Genomic DNA, 17,339 nt, shown 5'->3' on the forward strand with positions numbered 1-17,339 from the left:
CTTTTCTGTACACAAACAGAAATCAGGCCTCAGGCTCAAGAGCCTTTAGCAAGCACCAGTATCTAGCCCTAACTAAATACTGTTTTTGTTGCATATTTGTTTTCAGTGAATTCATGAGGTCACCCACCATTGCATTTGTGGCAAGTGATTCTGTTTTCCATTTAAAATCATGATATGTGTTTTATTTAACATAAAGTAAGTTAAAAAAAGTGAGTCAGTTCAAAGAAAAATATTAATGATAGCACAGGTGGTAGGCAGATATGAAAAAACCATGAAGGTGGTCTACAAGAGAACTAAAGTCTTAGAAATGTGACTCTAACATGTAAGATAAGCAGAGATATTGGTCTTACCGACTCTTGAGTTGTTCACTAAGGGACACCCCTTAGAAAAATGGTAATTCTAGCTCCACCCTGAGCCTCCACTGCCAGTATTGTGGTCAACCCTTGCTGCCAGGGGCCTGGTCCACTTTCCAAAGTGACATTACTTCTCCACCAGAACCCAAGAGGAGACAGGGTGGGACAGAGCTACCTACCTCTTTTTGTCTCCTAGAAACTCCTCCATATCTAGCATCTAATCAATCTCTACCCACAGGACTGAGGTTCAGTCTCTGGATCCTTTCCCTTTTACTTTAGTTCCAAACTTGATGTAAAGCCCTCATCTCAATTAACGAGCAGCTAATAACAGAAGTTTCCTGCAGACACATGTAGACAAAGTATTTTTGACTTAGATCTGAAAACTTCCAGGAAATTCCAGTACATATCTGATTCATAATTCTTTCCCATGCTTGTTTCCTCTGTCACACTTTTGTTTTACAATTTGGAGTTTCATTCCTAGCTTTCTATCTGGATTTCTGGTTTAATACTAACTTTAAGACTCAGGTAGCTCATATAGGAGGCTAGGCTTATGTTTGTGTTGGACATTCTAGCTTTGTAAACATTTGTAAAATGTTTTATTTGCAAGAGTAAACTATCTGCCCACTAGAGGCTGCTTAAATAATCTATCGTGTAACTATATGATGGTTTTAGAAGAATTATTAATACATGGGGGAAGTGTTCATGGTATAATAAACAAAGAAAGCAGGTTACAAAAACAGCATTTCCGGTAAAGTACTACTTTTTAAAAGCATTATATATACATATTACAATTTATTCATCTATAATTGGAAGACTATGCTGTAATGTTATCAATGGTTCTTTAGCTAGAGGGATTATGAGGATTTAAAATTTTGTTCTTTATATGTTTCTATATGTTCTTAGTGATTTTTTTTGGACTATACTTTTTTTTGCAATTTTTAAAATTGAGGAATAGTTGATGTACAATATTATGCAAGTTTTAGGTGTATAACATAGTGATTCACAATTTTTAAAGGTTATACTCCATTTATAGTTATTATAAAATATCAACTATGTTCTCCATGTTATACAATCTATCCCTGTAGCTTATTTATTTTGTACATAGTAGTTTGTACCTCTTAATACTCTACCCCTCTCTTGCCCCTGCCTTCTTCCCTCTCCCCACTGGTAACCGCTAGTTTGTTCTCTGGATCTGTGAGTCTGTTTCTTTTTTTTTTTATATTCACTGGTTTTATTTTTTGGATTCCACACCTACGTAACATCACACAGTATTTGTCTTTCTCTGTCTGACTTATTTCACTTAGCTTAATACCCTCCAAGTCCATCCTTGTTGTAGCAAATAGCAAAATTTCGTTCTTTTTTATGGCTGAGTAGTATTCCATAGTGTGTGTGTGTGTGTGTGTATATATCTATATCTATATCTCTATTTATATAGAGATGTAAGTATATATCTCATATTCTTTATCCATTCATCTCTTGATGGACAGTTGGCAATTGTAAATAATGCTGCTATAAACATTGGGGTACAAGTATCTTTTCAAATTGGTGTTTTCATTTTTTTCAGATATATACCCAGGAGTGGGATTGCTGGGTCATATGGTAGTTCTATTTTTAGTTTTTTGAGAAACCTTCATACTGTTTTCCACAGTGGCTTCACCAATTTCCATCCCTACCAACAGTCTTTGAAGTTTATATGGTCTCAATTTTCTGCATTGAATTTTTATTTTGTTTAAAATTTGAAAAAGAAATCATTAAATTTTAAATTAGCTCACATAAAAAAAATTCTCCTATTCAAATGTTTCCAAGATGAAGTCTATACAATGTAAAAAGGTGAGCACTGCTGGTCAGGGCTTTTTGAGAAATTATTTTTGCCTTTTTTTTTGAGAAAGGGATGGCAATGCTACAGTTACTCCTGAACCATCCTCTACCAAAGAGGATACAGTTTTAGGTGAGATACAGGGTCAACAAAACAGTCTTAGGTGAGATACAGGGTCAACAAAACAAAACAAGTTAGGTTGCTCTCCTTATCACTAGGTTAGGTGAAATCTGGTTATTTGCCTTTTTCTTTTTTTTTTAAAAAAACCCAGTAATAGCCTTTATCACAGGATTTCTGAAACCAAAACAGCAAGTGAAAAGAGGCTGACATCAGGATGAAATATGAATAACCAGCTACGTTATTTTATTCCTTTACAACCATTTATTTTGGCCCCTCACATTAAAAAGTTTTTTCTACAGCCATCGTTCTCAATAATTTTAATGTCTTCATCCATCAGATCCAACAAGGCTCCCAAGAGTAACTAATTTTCAATGGGACAAGGAAGAGAGCCTCATACAGGTGCAAATCAGAATAGGGAGGGGAATTTAACTTCAATAAAAATGGTTTTAGATGCTTGCAATATCCCCCTACTTGGATGATTACTGCTTTATATTGTTTTGTTGCCTTTAACTGAATATTTAGTTCAACATCACAGGCAATTACCTATTTAAAAAAAAGCTTTATTCTGCTAAACATTGTTAATGCTACTCCATTCTCCATTCTCCCTTCCTAACTGTATCCTATCTTGCTGTCCTGTCTCTGCAAACCATGTGCTTCAGCGAAATGTGACTTCATCTCCAGCCTCCGGGCTATGCCTGGCTGGTTTAAAGCTAATCTCAAACTCTTGCAACAGTGTCTGGTTTAGGAATAGGTTGTAGACAAGTCAACTGTGGCATTCCCCTGGCCATAGGATCGTTCAGAAATGAGCCCGAGGGACAGTGTGAGCCCATGAGATTCCAGCTGCTTAAAAAGGAATGTCCTTACTGTTAGGAGAAAGGCCCCCCAAAAAGATGCTGTTTCTCTGGAAATCATTCTGTGTTGTTACAGCCTCTCCCCAGTGAGGGATACTGACCTGAGGATGAAATAACTCAAAATGAAGAGCACAGGTGATGGACTTGTAGGGATTGCACGAACCCTGAAGCTCTCTCTACTTCTAAAGTACCAAGTACGAGCATTTCCCTATGCTATAAACCAGTTGGGGTCAAGTTTTCCACTTCTTGAAGCTGAAAGCATACTGATACTTATACAACATATGGAATATTGAAGAATTCCTCAACATATTGTTTTATAATTTTAGTGTGAACTGTTTCACGTCATAGGCTGGAATAATAGGGAAAGAGAAGCTGCTTGAGTCTCTGTAATTATCGATTTAAGTTAATCACTTTAAATAGCATTTGAAATATTAATTCTAAAAGTTTCCATTAAATACAGCATAATAATATGGCTGGTTATAAGAGATGAGGGCTTTTAGCAATCACAAAATGCCAAAGATCTTAAAGCAAATCTCAGTAATAGGATTTGTGCTTAAACTGTTTTACCTATAATGTCCTTGAGATCTAATCTTAAAATATCAATGCTGATAAGAAGTGATTAAGATACATCTCTTCCTGAATAATTTATGTACCACATCATCAAGTTGAAGAATTACATTGAAGAAGGTGTTCAATAACTATTTATAGTATTACAAAAATAATCCTTATGTTTTTAAAAAGTGGTCCCTTTTCAGATAATTCATTCATTCCTTTAACTTTATTGAAATATTTAAAAATAACATAAAAAATAGAAGCAAGTGACCTTTAGAAATGAACTTAACTTTTTCCTTCTTTGGTGAGATTTCATGTTTTGTTCCATAGCTCGGATGTCTAGGAAATCAGTAGCTTTAAGGGTATGAGGAGAGGGGGAGGTGATAAAAAACAGATGCAAGGTAATCCACATGATTGTTTTCTAGCCGAAATGTAACTGCATTGAAAATATATGTTTTTGAAGATAACTTAGGTGCCAAAATAATTGTGGAAAACTTGTGTTGTATTTTGATAGAAAATCTTCTGCCCTTCAAAGATGCTTATTTTGAGGTTTCTACGTTCTCTCCATTAAACTCAGCAGTATTTATTCTGCAGACTACAGATCCATAGGCTCTTTGACATCCACCCTCCATTATTTACTTATACTTAATCTGTTGGATTCATAATTCCTACATATTATAATAGCATGTGGCCACAGAGGAAATAAAGTATTCAAGCTAGCTAAATACTGATCATCTAGATTTAAATTGATTTCTATTTTGCTGATATAAGAAAGTAGAAAAAAAGATAGAGCTTCATCAAAAGAGAAAGTTCTCAAATTAAGGGAAATGTATTAAATTAACTCTCTTCTTTTTTTGTGTTTGGTGGTTTATGTATGAGATTTTAGAATGGAAAGCAGTATCTGATAAGGTACAAACAACTAATATGAGCAGATTTGTAGGTTCTGTTTCCAAAAACCTGTAACATTTTAATCCAGTGAGATTTTGTTTTGGGGGGAGGACTTGTAAACAAAATGTCCCAATGAGTGAAATTTTGACCAAAGTAAATAATGTATCTGGATGTTATTATCTTTGAATATAACCATGGTTGATTTGTGGAGAGGGAGAGAGAAAAATGTATGGAATAATTGCCTCATTACCAGGTATCAGATTAAATTGCTTGATTTAAATGGATGTGAAGGTAATGAATACAAGGAACTGCTATGAAGTTCCACCTTTTCTTATCAAAATGATAACATTAGGCACCCATACTCATGAGAACCAGGCTGGGTAGGGAGAAAGCTAATTGATCTAGGCAGAAACCCTTCAGGGGAAAGGACAAGAAGAAAAGAAACCTGGCCACCTGTGTAAGATGAGCACTCCCTAAGCTCTACTCTGAGAAGTGCTAAGTTAACTATTTGGATGGGCAGATAATTGGGTCCTTTGCAATGCATTTGTTATACCATTTAATACTTTTTAAATGGAAACAAATTCAAGCCCTGGAATCTCTGCTCCATTTTCCTAAAACTTAGAAGCTTACTTTAATTAAAAAAAAATCACCAGTGAACTTGACTGAACATAGATATATGATAAATTTATTCAATTCCTCTGATTAAGTTCAGAGGTAAATTTTCCAAGATAGACGGCAATGTGAGTTTGGGTATTTGAAATCTGAAGAAACTCCTGGGAATCTTATGGTTCTATTTTGGTCAAGGTAAGAAACAGGAGAAAGTCCTTGAAAACTTCTGATTGCTACATTAAAAAAATTGAAGTATAAAAGTTTGACAAAAGTAAGCTACTAGCTAAATATAACAAAATAATATTATAGTATTTTATTTGGAAGAAATGAATATTCCAAGAAAATGTTTAACATTTTGATAAATTTACTTTATAATAGAGGATAGGTCATGTCACGTTAGGTTTAGAGTCCATCTACTGGCTAAAATCCGTTGTAGTCTTGTCCATTCATTCAACAAATATTTATTAAATGCCTACTGTGTGCCAAGCGCTATTCTAGACCCTGGGGATAGAAAGTAGAACAAACAAGATCCTGTCTCATGGAACTTAGTTAATAGATTGTACTTCATTGGCATGTGTTCTACTAATATAATGACTTGTTAATTTAAACAAGGATTTGGGATGTGCTGTATCAAAACAGTGTTAACATTCCTGACAAGAAAATAATAGCAAACAAGTAGTAAAATATCTTTTTAACTTCTCCCTGCTGAATAGACATCATTTTGGCATGTACACATTCCTTGATAGAGATGACAGAAACCAGTTTGTTAATAAACACTGCTGGATGGTGGCCAAAACTATAATATTCCATATCTTGATACAATGCAAATGTTGTTTAACTAAGAATTATTAGAACTGGTTGATAAACACATACTTTTTAAAATGTATTTTGAAAAATACATCTCGTTGTGTCTATAACTATCGATTTAAATTCTACAGAAGTCTAGATTTTGAAATAGTTCTTTTTTCTTATTTTAAGTATCCTTCTCACTCCCTAATGGAGTAATCCTCTTTCCTTGTCAGGCTTCTTGAGAACACTAATGAAACATAGAATTTAATATTATATCTTTTTTTCCTTTTCTTCAAATTTTCCTCTTTCCCCTCTTAACACGTGTAGAATAATCACTTTTTCAAGGGTAACTCACTCACTCTCATCCCTGACGTTCTTGCAAAATGATCTCTTTATTGTCATCTTAGCCTTTGAGTCTTTCCCAAAGCACCACTGTAGGTCTTTCTTCTCTCCTGTAGTCCAATAAATCATTTCTTTTCATATTGTTAAAAAGTTGTTGAAACTAAATGGATTACGCAGTGTTATTAATATATCAGAGAATGGTTGGTACAATCTGATCAAGAAAATTTCACAGCTACATTTCTTGAGCTGCACCGAATTATGTATTCACCTCTGTCCTCTGCACATGTACGAATTACATCTCTATTACTCTCTATAACTGATGCAGATATAATTCTATGATTGTTGTAAATTTGGCTTGTTTACTCAATAAGAGTCTGTTGAGCCTCTACTACAAATTTACTCAGCACTCTTCCAGAACTAGCAATAGGACAATGAACAAAATAGACATGTTTTCTAACTTACTGGAGTTTACATTTACTGATATTTGGAAGATGGTATATTTCTGGTTAACATTAGGATAAGCCACTCAACGTTAATGTTACAGTTTTTAGCCAAAAAAATTTTTTTTTAAATCACTGCTTTTTACTTTGTAGTCAGCTCTCATCTGGGACATTAATTATTTTTATGATAAAAAACCAATTCACAATTGTGAAAATTAACAAAGTGCACTAATATCACACTCAACTATCCTAAGAGTACCTCTCAGCTGAAAATGTCCAACAATTTAAATCTGGCGTAACTAGAATATCAAAGTCAACCTTCCTAAGAACTTCATTCACTGCATTGAGATAACGATTTCAACATATAATTAGGACGACTTTAATCTTCTCTAACCCCACGAAGTGTCATGTGGAAGTAGGATATTACTTTCCCTTGGACATTGTGTTTCCTCCTTTCACTATTGCAAACAGCTTTAAAGATGAATCTAGCTCAAGAATGTAAGTGAGGGGCTTTTCAAAGGGTCCACTGAATTACCCACTAACTGGAGAGGAGGGTTAACATGGACAGAGTCTGGGTGGGTGGAAGGCTGATCGTGTAGTCCAAAACAAACTTCTTTGAAGTGTTATGTTCTATCTTTAAAAATCATGCAAAATGTTTATTGTATCCATATAGTTTCATGCTTGTTTTAATATACAAAACATGTTTTCATTTCTCACCACTGATTAACATTGTTGCCCCACAATGTGATATAGAAATTTCTACTCCAGAGCTCTGGCACAGTTCCATGTTCCAGGTCATATGTGTACCCCAGTTTGAGAATCACTAGGGTAGCTTAACAGAAGCACTCAGAGGACCTGACCTCTGATTGTTATCAAATTGTTCAAGTTATCCAACTTCAGATTTTCCTATCTGTTGAAAAGTGGTAAAAACCCTGCTTTATTCTCCGTAATGTTGCTGGAAAGATCAGAAGAGTCAATAGAATATTATTATTATTATTATCATCATCACCATTAACATCATCAAATGACTGGTTTGTTCAACAATCAGAACTTAGGTCAGGGTACAAATATGAAATGGTTCCATTTTTCTCCAGTTACTGCTTTCAACTATGCAGCATTGAGTTTCCTTCTCCCATCCCTTTATGACAGCTTAGTCAGACCCCACAGCTTTCTGATCACTTTCAGCTATTAAAATATCAGTTCAGTCCAATTTATTTCCAATTGAAAATTTTACCGCACATCTGTTTGAAATCTCATCTCCTCCCGCCCTCCCTGTTTCAGTGAAGTTTCCATTTAAGTAATTTAGATTGGGAAAGGAATGGGATCAACTGTTCTATTCCCTTTCATCTCTTTCTTCCTCTCTTTTCTTTCTCCAAAGAATTGGGATCAAAGATGGAGAAAGACTGCAAGTATCCCTAACTCAGCAGATACAGGTGTGGTCCTCCCTTCTCTGTTGCTCTTTCTTGGTTCAAGATCCATCCATCCCTGATGCCCTCTGAGTGGCTCCCGGCTCAATGCTGAGTTTCTCCTGGGACACATGTGTGAGTTCTTGTTATGCTCACTAGAACCTGCTTGGAAAAGTACACCCTTACGCAAATAAAAAGTATTATGTTGGCAGCAGGAACACATGCAAAAATTCGGGAAGTATAATATTGTGATTTATGCAAAATTGCATGGGATAACAGTTTTGTTGTACCACTCATGAAATGGTGTGATGCAACTTGCTAGCTGCTGACTAGGGGAGCTGCTTGTGCTACGGCTTAGGGATGTGGGTGAGAAGTTAAGGGAGGCTTCTGTCTTCTCTGAATCTAGGCCATATGTTTAGAGCCTTTCTCTTAATTTAAGGGGGGGGGAGCTGTAATTATTTTTATGTAATTTGTTGTGGTTGGTTCACTCTAACACAGTGAGGTAGGGAATAGTGTTATATGCTTCAGGTGTACTTGTAACATCAGCATTAAATAGAACTCTTGTGCCAGGGATATCTTTTAGCACAGAAGACTCTGTTGCCATTTAGTGGGGTCAGACTTCTATGGGCCAAACACTCACCCAGAAGCCTGGGGAATTTCTCCACCAGACAGCTGAGTAGGCTGGCACCAGCTCTTCCACCAGTATTGGTTTCAGTTTTTCAAAAGGGAGCTTTTTAGAGAAAAACAAACAAAAACAAACCAAAAAAACACATCAGACATTACATAATAGGTGAAGCAAAGTCCGACAATGTCACATAATATTTCTCAATGTCAGTGTTACTGTGGTGGGTCTTTCATCCCAGCGTCTACCATCTGTTCTATCCTCTACCCTTAAAATGGACCCCTGAAAGTCTGCTGCCCCTACTATGTGGGCACTGTACTGCTGGCATAGTCTTTGCAAAGCAAAACTGAGCAGCATTTTCTATTGGCCTGCAGCCCTTTCCACAGTTCCAGGAGTGTCTCCAGCTCTTCTGTCTCGAGTAGGGGGCATTCTCCCACCTTCTACTCTACACCTTGCCTCAGAGAGAGCCACTGTGACAACATACCATGACAGAGTGGCTCAAAGCTCATCTCAGCCTAAAGTAACCCCATGAAGCTTACTCCACATAGGAGAGAGTGCCAGAAATGTTGCTTTTCTTTAGACTCTTAACTTCAATCCGAAGCTCCTTTCAACAGCAGAAATTCCATTTCAGTCATCATTGGAGCTCCCCTCATCCACGCGCAAAATGTTGTGCAAAGGTGCTAAGGTTCTTACACCGAGTAAATATTGAGGAGGCCTTGAAAATTTTTGCCCTTGCTGGTCACTGCTCAGCTGTCTCTAATCCAAGCCCTTGAAGTCTAGTGAATTTGCTGATTCTATGTGAAATTAGGGGCATAAGAACCTGTGCCAAGGATGATAAATTGGGTCCTAACTCCTCACTTCCCTCCCCATTTCTGTCCCCTCCTGAGGGGTTGCCAAGAAGTGGAATGTGGGTCCCCACCACGTTCCCCTTCACTCCTCTCCTTCCCAGCCGAAGGCAACCTCTTCTCCTTTCCTTACCACTCTCTTTTCGCTGCCGGTCAGGGACAGCTATTAGAACCACCTGCATGAATTTAGGTTGGGAGTGGGGGATGAGGTGTGGTGTTGGTAACTAACCTGTGGCTGGCAGAAGTTTTGGTTTGGCTCCTGCAGTGGGTTGGTTTTTTTTTTTTTTTCTTTTTCTTTAAACTGAAGTTAGTTACCACCAGCATTTAAAAATTGAATCGGTTCACGTAAATATCTATAATGCTAGCTTCTGATGGAAATTTGGAAAACCTGACTTTTACTGCATGACAATACCCAGCTGGGGCAGAGAAGGGCTGTCCCTGCTTCTGCTCAGGCCAGGCCCAGCCCACTGCACTAGTTAACAGCACCTGCCTGACATGAGGAGTATCTGACTTTGGAAGGTTCCGCTGTGGTCTTTCACAAAAGGCAAGGAGAGGGGCTGTATGGGGGGATATTACCCCTGGAACATAAATATAGGCATAGGTGGGGGGGATATAGAGGATCTGCTTATTTCTGAAGAACCAGAAAAGGAACAAATCACAAAATAATAGCAGAGTAAATTATCCCTCCACATTCACAATAAAAATAGCTACCATATTCAGAGATTTTATCACATCCTAGGCCCTTAAAAGAGGCAATGCCATTTAATCTTCACAAAAACCATGTGAGGTGAGGACTATTAACCCTGTTTTACTGATGGGAAAACTGAGGTTCAGAGCAAAGTAATTTTGGCTAAGGCACAAGGCTGATAGGTTGAGAAACTTGGAATGCAGGTATGTATGACTCTTTACTATGGGGCTCCATTGTGTCCACTACCATAGATATTATTGGTCCTTCTTTAAGGGATTAAAGGCACAGGAATTAATGACCGAGTTTAATGAGATCAGACCCTAGATTGGAAGTCACCTTGACACTAAGTGAGTACTAGTTACTAGGTCTATTCCTGCTCCCTCTTCTAGAAGGAGGCTATTTTCTAAGCACGTCTTGAAGGTCAGGGTGGCACCATGCTTTTACAAATAGCAGTTATTCAATAGATATGTTAGTTTTATCAGTCCTTGGAGCTTGCCTTAAATTTTACTAAGTGTGAAGTGTGAGTATGTGGGGAGGGGACAAGAAGAGGCAAGGGGCTGAGGAAGGGGAACACAGCTCATCCCTCCTGTGGTGGCCACAGAAGTGTTGATAAGAAATATAGAGACATACCACTAGGAAAGTGGTTTGCTGGAATGTAAAATAGCTACAGAAAAAGAAAAGCTTGAAATGAGTCAAAATGCTTTGTTTGGTTCTGGGAAATCTCTAGAAATAGAAAGCTACCTAACATGATAAGCTTTTAGGTTGACAAACATGATTTCAGAATCAAGGATTTAATCAAACTTGTTAGTTTGAATTTGCATGTTTACAGTGTAACGAATCTCACATTATGTAATAGACACAAATTTTATATCTTATTAACACTTATGTATTTTGAAAGAGTATTGATACTTTATAAACTTATAACAAAATTTTCTCTCATGAATTTAAGCTAAAATATGATGATTTATGCAAGAACTGAAGTTATTACTGCTAAATATCACATATGAGAGGAAATTAGATTGTAGAATAACAGATAAGGAGGCTCTAGAGGCTGATAGAATTATAATTCCATTTCTAGGTGGGATAAATGAGAAATTTCATGTCATTAGTTTTGCAATTGTAAAAACAAAAAAAACATGCCAACTAAGTTGATGACTTTTCATTAGCTGTGATGAGGTGATTTTAGAAGTAATAGTGTTGTTTGGGGGGAAAATCCAGAGAAAGGGAACCATGTGAAAAGGTTTCTTAGTTTAAGTCGATGATTTGTCAGATATTCTTCTCACCTGAGATTATTCTCTGGCATTCAGCGATGGTTTACAATCCAGGTTTTCAGCCCTGGTGGATATCCTAAAGCAAAACAATGAGGTATATTGATGGCAGTTCCTAGTTCTTTTACAGCTACTATTTAAGGTCTGAGATTGTTCATATAAAAAGGTAACAACTAAATGGCATTTACTACATTTAAGTCCTGAACTAAGGCATCATCTATGCTACCACTGTATAGCTGAAAGTGAGGCTAAAACAGATAAAGTGACTTGCTTAAGGTAACCCAGCATGTAAATTGGCAGAAGTAAGTCCCAAACTCTGATCTCTTTCCACTGCAGACCCTTAGTCTCATGCTCTGACCTCCCTTTTTCTAGAGTTTAAGGCTAAGTAGTGTTTTACACCACTGATAACCTTGTATTTTGCTTGTTGTTGTTCATCTGTTTGCTAATATTCTTTGAGTATTGTCAATGTGGACATATTTATTAGACTGCTCAACAGAGGATATGTTATATAACAACATTGGTATTGCATCAACAAAATTTTGACAGTGGTAAACTCTCTAAAATTACGTGGCCAGTTTCCTCAATGAAGAGCTTCAAGGAAAAAACAAAAGTGGAGGCAAGTACCTACAGATTAAAAGTGGCAAGAGATAGAGCAACCAAATACATTGTGTTTTGGAACTTGTCTGGGTCCTGATTTGAGCAAACCAACTGAAAAAAATTATGAGACAATCAGGGAAATTTGAACAGTGTATATTTAATTGTATTAAGGAATTATTGTTAACTTTTAAGGTGTAATAATGCAATTGTGGTTAAGTATCTAATATTTTAAGATATTAAAAAATATCTTTTAGAGGTACATATTGAAAGAGATGAATTGATATGACTTTAGGGATTTCCTTCAAATCCCTGCTCCTCTGCAACAGATGATGATTGGTCTTTAGTTGACAATTTCTGAAGCTGCGTTCTGACTACCTGCTGGTTCATTATATTATTCTACCTACTTTGGAGTCTGTTTGACATTTTCTGCAAGGGAATGTATTGTTCAATGATGAACCCAAAGTAGATCACTACTTTGATTTTATTTTGCATAATGCTTTATATCAGGGAGGGCTCTGAAGGGGCCTGAAAGGGTCTTAGAAGTAGTGTGGTCTCCACATCCTCCTTTTCTGTGGGGCACAAAGCGGAGTTTGGGGTTGAGGGGGGTGAAGGAGTGGAAATTGTTCTCTCTTCCTCCTCCCTCCCACCTATCCCCCCCAAGATCCAGTTTCAAACTAGGTGCCCTCCGAAAGATTTCTAATGTTTCCTAAAATAAAGGTTGAAGTTTGTGGGGAAGAAGGGGTAGAAAGGGGAAAATGTCGGTTTGCAGCTTTTAGATGCCTTCTTTATTCTGGACTTGACTTTGCTCATTACTTTGTCGTCAGGGGGTAGAAGAACTTATACCTTTTAATTCCCCGGCCCACGTGACGATGTTTTTGTTTTAGGGTAATTTTTACTGGACAGGAAATTCTCAGAGAGCTTACGTCACCGCCAACAGTTTACAGCAATTACCGTATTGACGCTACTTGTTTACAAAGCATGGAAACTTGAGCAGCCGCGCGAGGACAATTTTAGTTGATTTTAGAGTTCAGACTTAAATCATTATCTTTCTGTGACTTAACTTTTATGCAGTGTTGACAATGGGGGCCTGAATAGAGCTAGTTTGTTTTTTGTTTTTTGTAATCTCTATTGATATATTTCCCAGGCTGTATCTAGGGCGTAAAGCAGAGAACAAATCCACTTTCGTTTCTGGGGAACTTCCGGAAGCGTTTACTGCAGTAGTACGCCTGCGCAGTTGGTTTCCACCAAATTGCCCGCTTTCCTCCGTCCGGCTAGCAGGGGGCGCTGTGAGGTAATGGCTAGTCTTCTCCTCAGGGCTCTGGGACTTTGCGTAAAACGGTAGGAGGCGAAGCGGGCTGAAGGGCGTTCTATCCTCGACTGCCCTGGTTTCTATGACCCTTTGTCCTCCAGCCTCGCCTGGGCTGTGGGCCTGCGGGCCTGGTTGCTAGGTGGAAGCGGGGCGCGGCGGCGGCCGCGGCGGCTACCCGGGTGTTTAAAAAGCTGCTACGCAGGCGGCAAAAAGTCCTCAGGCGGCGGACTCGCGTCTCCCTGGAAACAGGCCGGGCCGGGTGGCAGAGCGGCTTTTGAGTCGGGGCCGGGTTGCGGGTGTCAGACTGGCGGCCCGGGGCCGGGGAGCCGGGCGCGCTGCAGGCGGACCGCGGAGCGGGGTCCGGGTGTCCCGGGCCGCAGGCGGGTGGCGGGATCCTCGGCGCGAGTCCAGCCGGGGGTCGCGGGCTGCCAGCCACTCACCCGGGCTCTTCTTCCTCGCAGCAGACCCCGCCTGCGGGCCGCCGACCGCGACCATGGTCTCCAAGTCTGACCAACTGCTCATCGTCGTGTCCATCCTAGAAGGTGAGTGGCCCGGGGCTTGGCGTTTGCGGCTGCTGCTTCCTGAATTTTAACAGAGTAGTATGGGGCCGAGGCTTTGTTAACCTGAAAAACCCTGTCATTGCTTGTGCCGTCCCCAGATAGTTCTTCAAAGTTGTACACAGTGAGGTCTGTTGGCCAGTTGATTTAAAAATCCCCCAAGGGAGTATGAGAGCTCTTAGGGATAGGTGATATTTAGCGTGACTGGCCGTAGACCCAGAGAATGTTGGAAAAACGATTTCCATCAGAGGCAGCACGTCGATGACGTATATTATGAGCCGAAAGCGTGCCTGGAAAGCACGTTCTGTTCAGCAGTCTCCTGGTAGTACCATTGGTGAGAACTTTACTTTGACTCAAATACACGTTTCCTGCATTTTCAGAAGTGTTGCGTTGGCTATTCCCTTTACAGCTCTTGACGGGGGACGTGGAGGACTACAGTTGTCGAGAGGGTCTATTACACATACCTCGAAGTTTGGTTTGTTGAATGAGTGACATTTGTTTATTTGGAGACTCACTGAGTGTCAGGCACTGTGCCGGGAATGGAAGAGTAAAATAGTCCTGGTTCTAAAAGCTAAGGGAGTAGCATGGAGAACAATAAACAATTCAAATAATACATCATGATGTGGAAGAGAGAATGACCACCTCTGTCTGGGGAAGCTGGGAAAGGTTTCCCAGAGGAAGTGACATTTATTTGGCTCCTACAGGATGATTAGAAATTTGTCAGGCGAAGAAAAAGGAAGGAAGGGCATTCCAGGCAAAGGGAAGAGCCAGTGGCGTGTTTAAGGTATAGAAAAACAAGGCATGTTCTTTGATTGCTTGAATTCAGTGTGGTTGGAGAGCAGGTTGCAGGAAAGTGGAGGGTATAGGAGTTGATAGGTAAATTGAGGATAGGTTTTGAATAACATGACGCGAAGAGGTCATCTTGAGTGGTGAGAGGAATGGCTGGGGACCCCTGCCCTGCCGTGGGAGGTACCTTGTGGAGGCCTGGCACCATTTGGGTGGTGAGAGGAAAGAAAACATTACAAACCCAAATTTTGAGTTTTGGAAAAGAAGACTGACCAGAAGCTTTAGTGTTGGGGCAGATTTAACTGTTAGGTTACTGACTGTTTAAAGACATAGGACTGAAATCCCATTGTAATTTGGTGAACATAAGCTCTTGGACTTGGAACTGTGCCCATGCTATGAGGTAACAGAAATGTAAAGCACTCTCTCCCTTCAAGGTTGTAGGGTTCTGTCTCCTTGGGGAGATCAAATTAATGTGCAGGACATATGTTGGGATGTAATATAAATAAAATAAAAATAAATGATACGGTCTGTTAATGCAGGTTTTGGAGGTGGGAGAGGATGATGGCTGAAGTGCCTTGAGTGGTAGGTAAGCTTTAGATAAGCAAGGATAGAAGAGAGTCATTCCGGGAGATTGGACAACCCAGGCCACTGTGGGATTGAGCATGGTGGGTGGAACAGTGAAGAGGTCAGCAAGGTGACCAGACCCAAGGATGGTGAATATTCAGGAATATTGTGGTAAGAAATAAGCTTGTACAGATAGAGTGAAGAGCCCTTGGAGGATCTTGAAAGCCAAGGAATTTAGGTTTAATGTTCTAAAAAATAGGGAGCCAGTGTATATTCCTTAGTAGGAAAGAGTTTTTTTTTTTTGCAAATGTACTTTAGTAGCAGCATGCAGGGAAGAGAACCTGGAGTCAGGAAGGTCAGTTAGGTGTTGCTACAAACATATCTGAAACTGGCCCACGGTCCTCCAAACTGTTCCTCCTCTTGTGTTTGTATTTTCATTCATTGTAACCATGCTGTCGCGTCAAGCCAAGACCTTGGGAGTCATCATCTTCCTGCATTCCCTCTCCATCCCCAACTTATAAATGGTCACTGAGTGTTGATTTTATTTTTAAAATAATAGTAGGTGCTTCATATAAACTTTTAAATGAATGAGTTTCCATTGTGGGTGTCTTGCTTTGGGGCCGTCATTATCCACCTAATCTACTGTAGTAATCTTCTCAGTAGTCTGTTTCATGAATGTTTTCTTTTCAGAAAACACTTACTGTCCACCTTACTGTCTGGGGATAACCTTTCTGAAGTGCCAATCTAATTTTCTTAAAATCCTTCGGTGTGCTGAGGGGTAAGGTCTGTACTTAAGAGTGGCGTACATGGCCCTTTATGGTAGACCTGTTGCCTATCTTTTCAGCCTCATCTCCCCTCCTGCCATATGTTCATGTGTTCCCAGTCCTTCAGCTATATTGAGCTGCTTGCAATTTCTTGACCACATTTGTAGAAATGCCCTTTATTCAAAATAAAATGATTGGGTTTCTACTATGAGCAAACTTTGGGCCATTTAGTGGATTCCAAGGATGAAAATGACAGCATTTCTGTTCTCAAGGTATTCATTGTCTTTGGGACAAGGCAGGCATCTGTTTGTTCTATTACTTATCCTCTATTTTCAAGCTTATTGGAGGTTGTAGTTAGGATAGTCTGAAAATACAGGGTTTTTTGACATATGAAATTCATTTGGGAAACTTAGTGATCTTGCAGAGCAGCTGAAAATGAGGTCCAGTGAGAGGCCTCCAATTAGCGCTAATTGGGAGAGCCATGCAATATGTGGTAAGACTCTTAATAGGGAGTTTCACATGAGAACATCAGGTTGAAACTCACAGGTTTGCAATCAAGCTCTTTCTGGCCAGCTTAATTCCTTACTAAGTGGCTTGTAGCAGGGTGAGTAGCAGCAGGGATGTATTTACTTAACAGTGGTTAAAACTCCCCTAACTGAAATCCCGCTCACCAAAATCCCCCTCACCAGACCTGTAACCATGTTGGCTGTAAGATTCTTAGTGCTTCTTTCTTAGTTTTTTAGCTTTCAGTTTTCAGTGTTTTAAGTTTGTCTCTTTCCACTAGACCCTCAATTCCTCAAGAACAAGTACTCTGTTTTACTCTTTTTGCATCCCGTTTTCTGGCGTAATACCCGACTTTGAATATGCCTTCAACAAACAGTAAAGTAATGAGGTCAGGCAGTACAAATGAACAGTAATGTGTAGGTAGAATATTTTAATATTTCTTGATAATATACAACATTGTCCTTGAAAATAACATGAATGAATAAACGTGTTTATTTTCCTTTGGCTAATTTGTAAGGTATTCTTAACTGTGTTAGCAGGAAAATTAAGATGCAGGTAAATTTGTTTTTGCTAATTTATTTCTCAACTCTCCAGATGATTTAACTGTTCTGTATTAAGTACTGGTATCGTACTATCTAAAATTGGTGTAATCACATTTTTAACTCTTTA

The 17,339-nt window shown here is 39.0% G+C and overlaps 1 protein-coding gene across 3 annotated transcripts in view; it reads left to right on the forward strand.

Moving 5' to 3' along the window:
* Positions 1 to 13,961: 13,961 nt before the first annotated feature.
* The window catches only part of CEP120 (centrosomal protein 120), a gene marked incomplete at both ends in the record, with an annotated part of 77,194 nt that continues 73,816 nt past the window's right edge, over positions 13,962 to 17,339 (forward strand). For 2 of the 3 annotated variants that reach the window (XM_079702773.1, XM_079702774.1), the window contains one exon: positions 13,989 to 14,037. In XM_079702773.1, coding sequence (XP_079558899.1) covers positions 13,989 to 14,037 — 49 coding nt within the window. Of the gene's footprint in view, positions 14,038 to 17,339 lie in introns of all 3 variants that reach the window. The other variant, XM_079702775.1, reaches the window with a different exon arrangement.

The sequence above is a fragment of the Hyperoodon ampullatus genome, assembly GCF_949752795.1.
Source record: "Hyperoodon ampullatus genome assembly, chromosome: 4".
Classification (NCBI taxonomy): Eukaryota; Metazoa; Chordata; class Mammalia; order Artiodactyla; family Ziphiidae; genus Hyperoodon; species Hyperoodon ampullatus.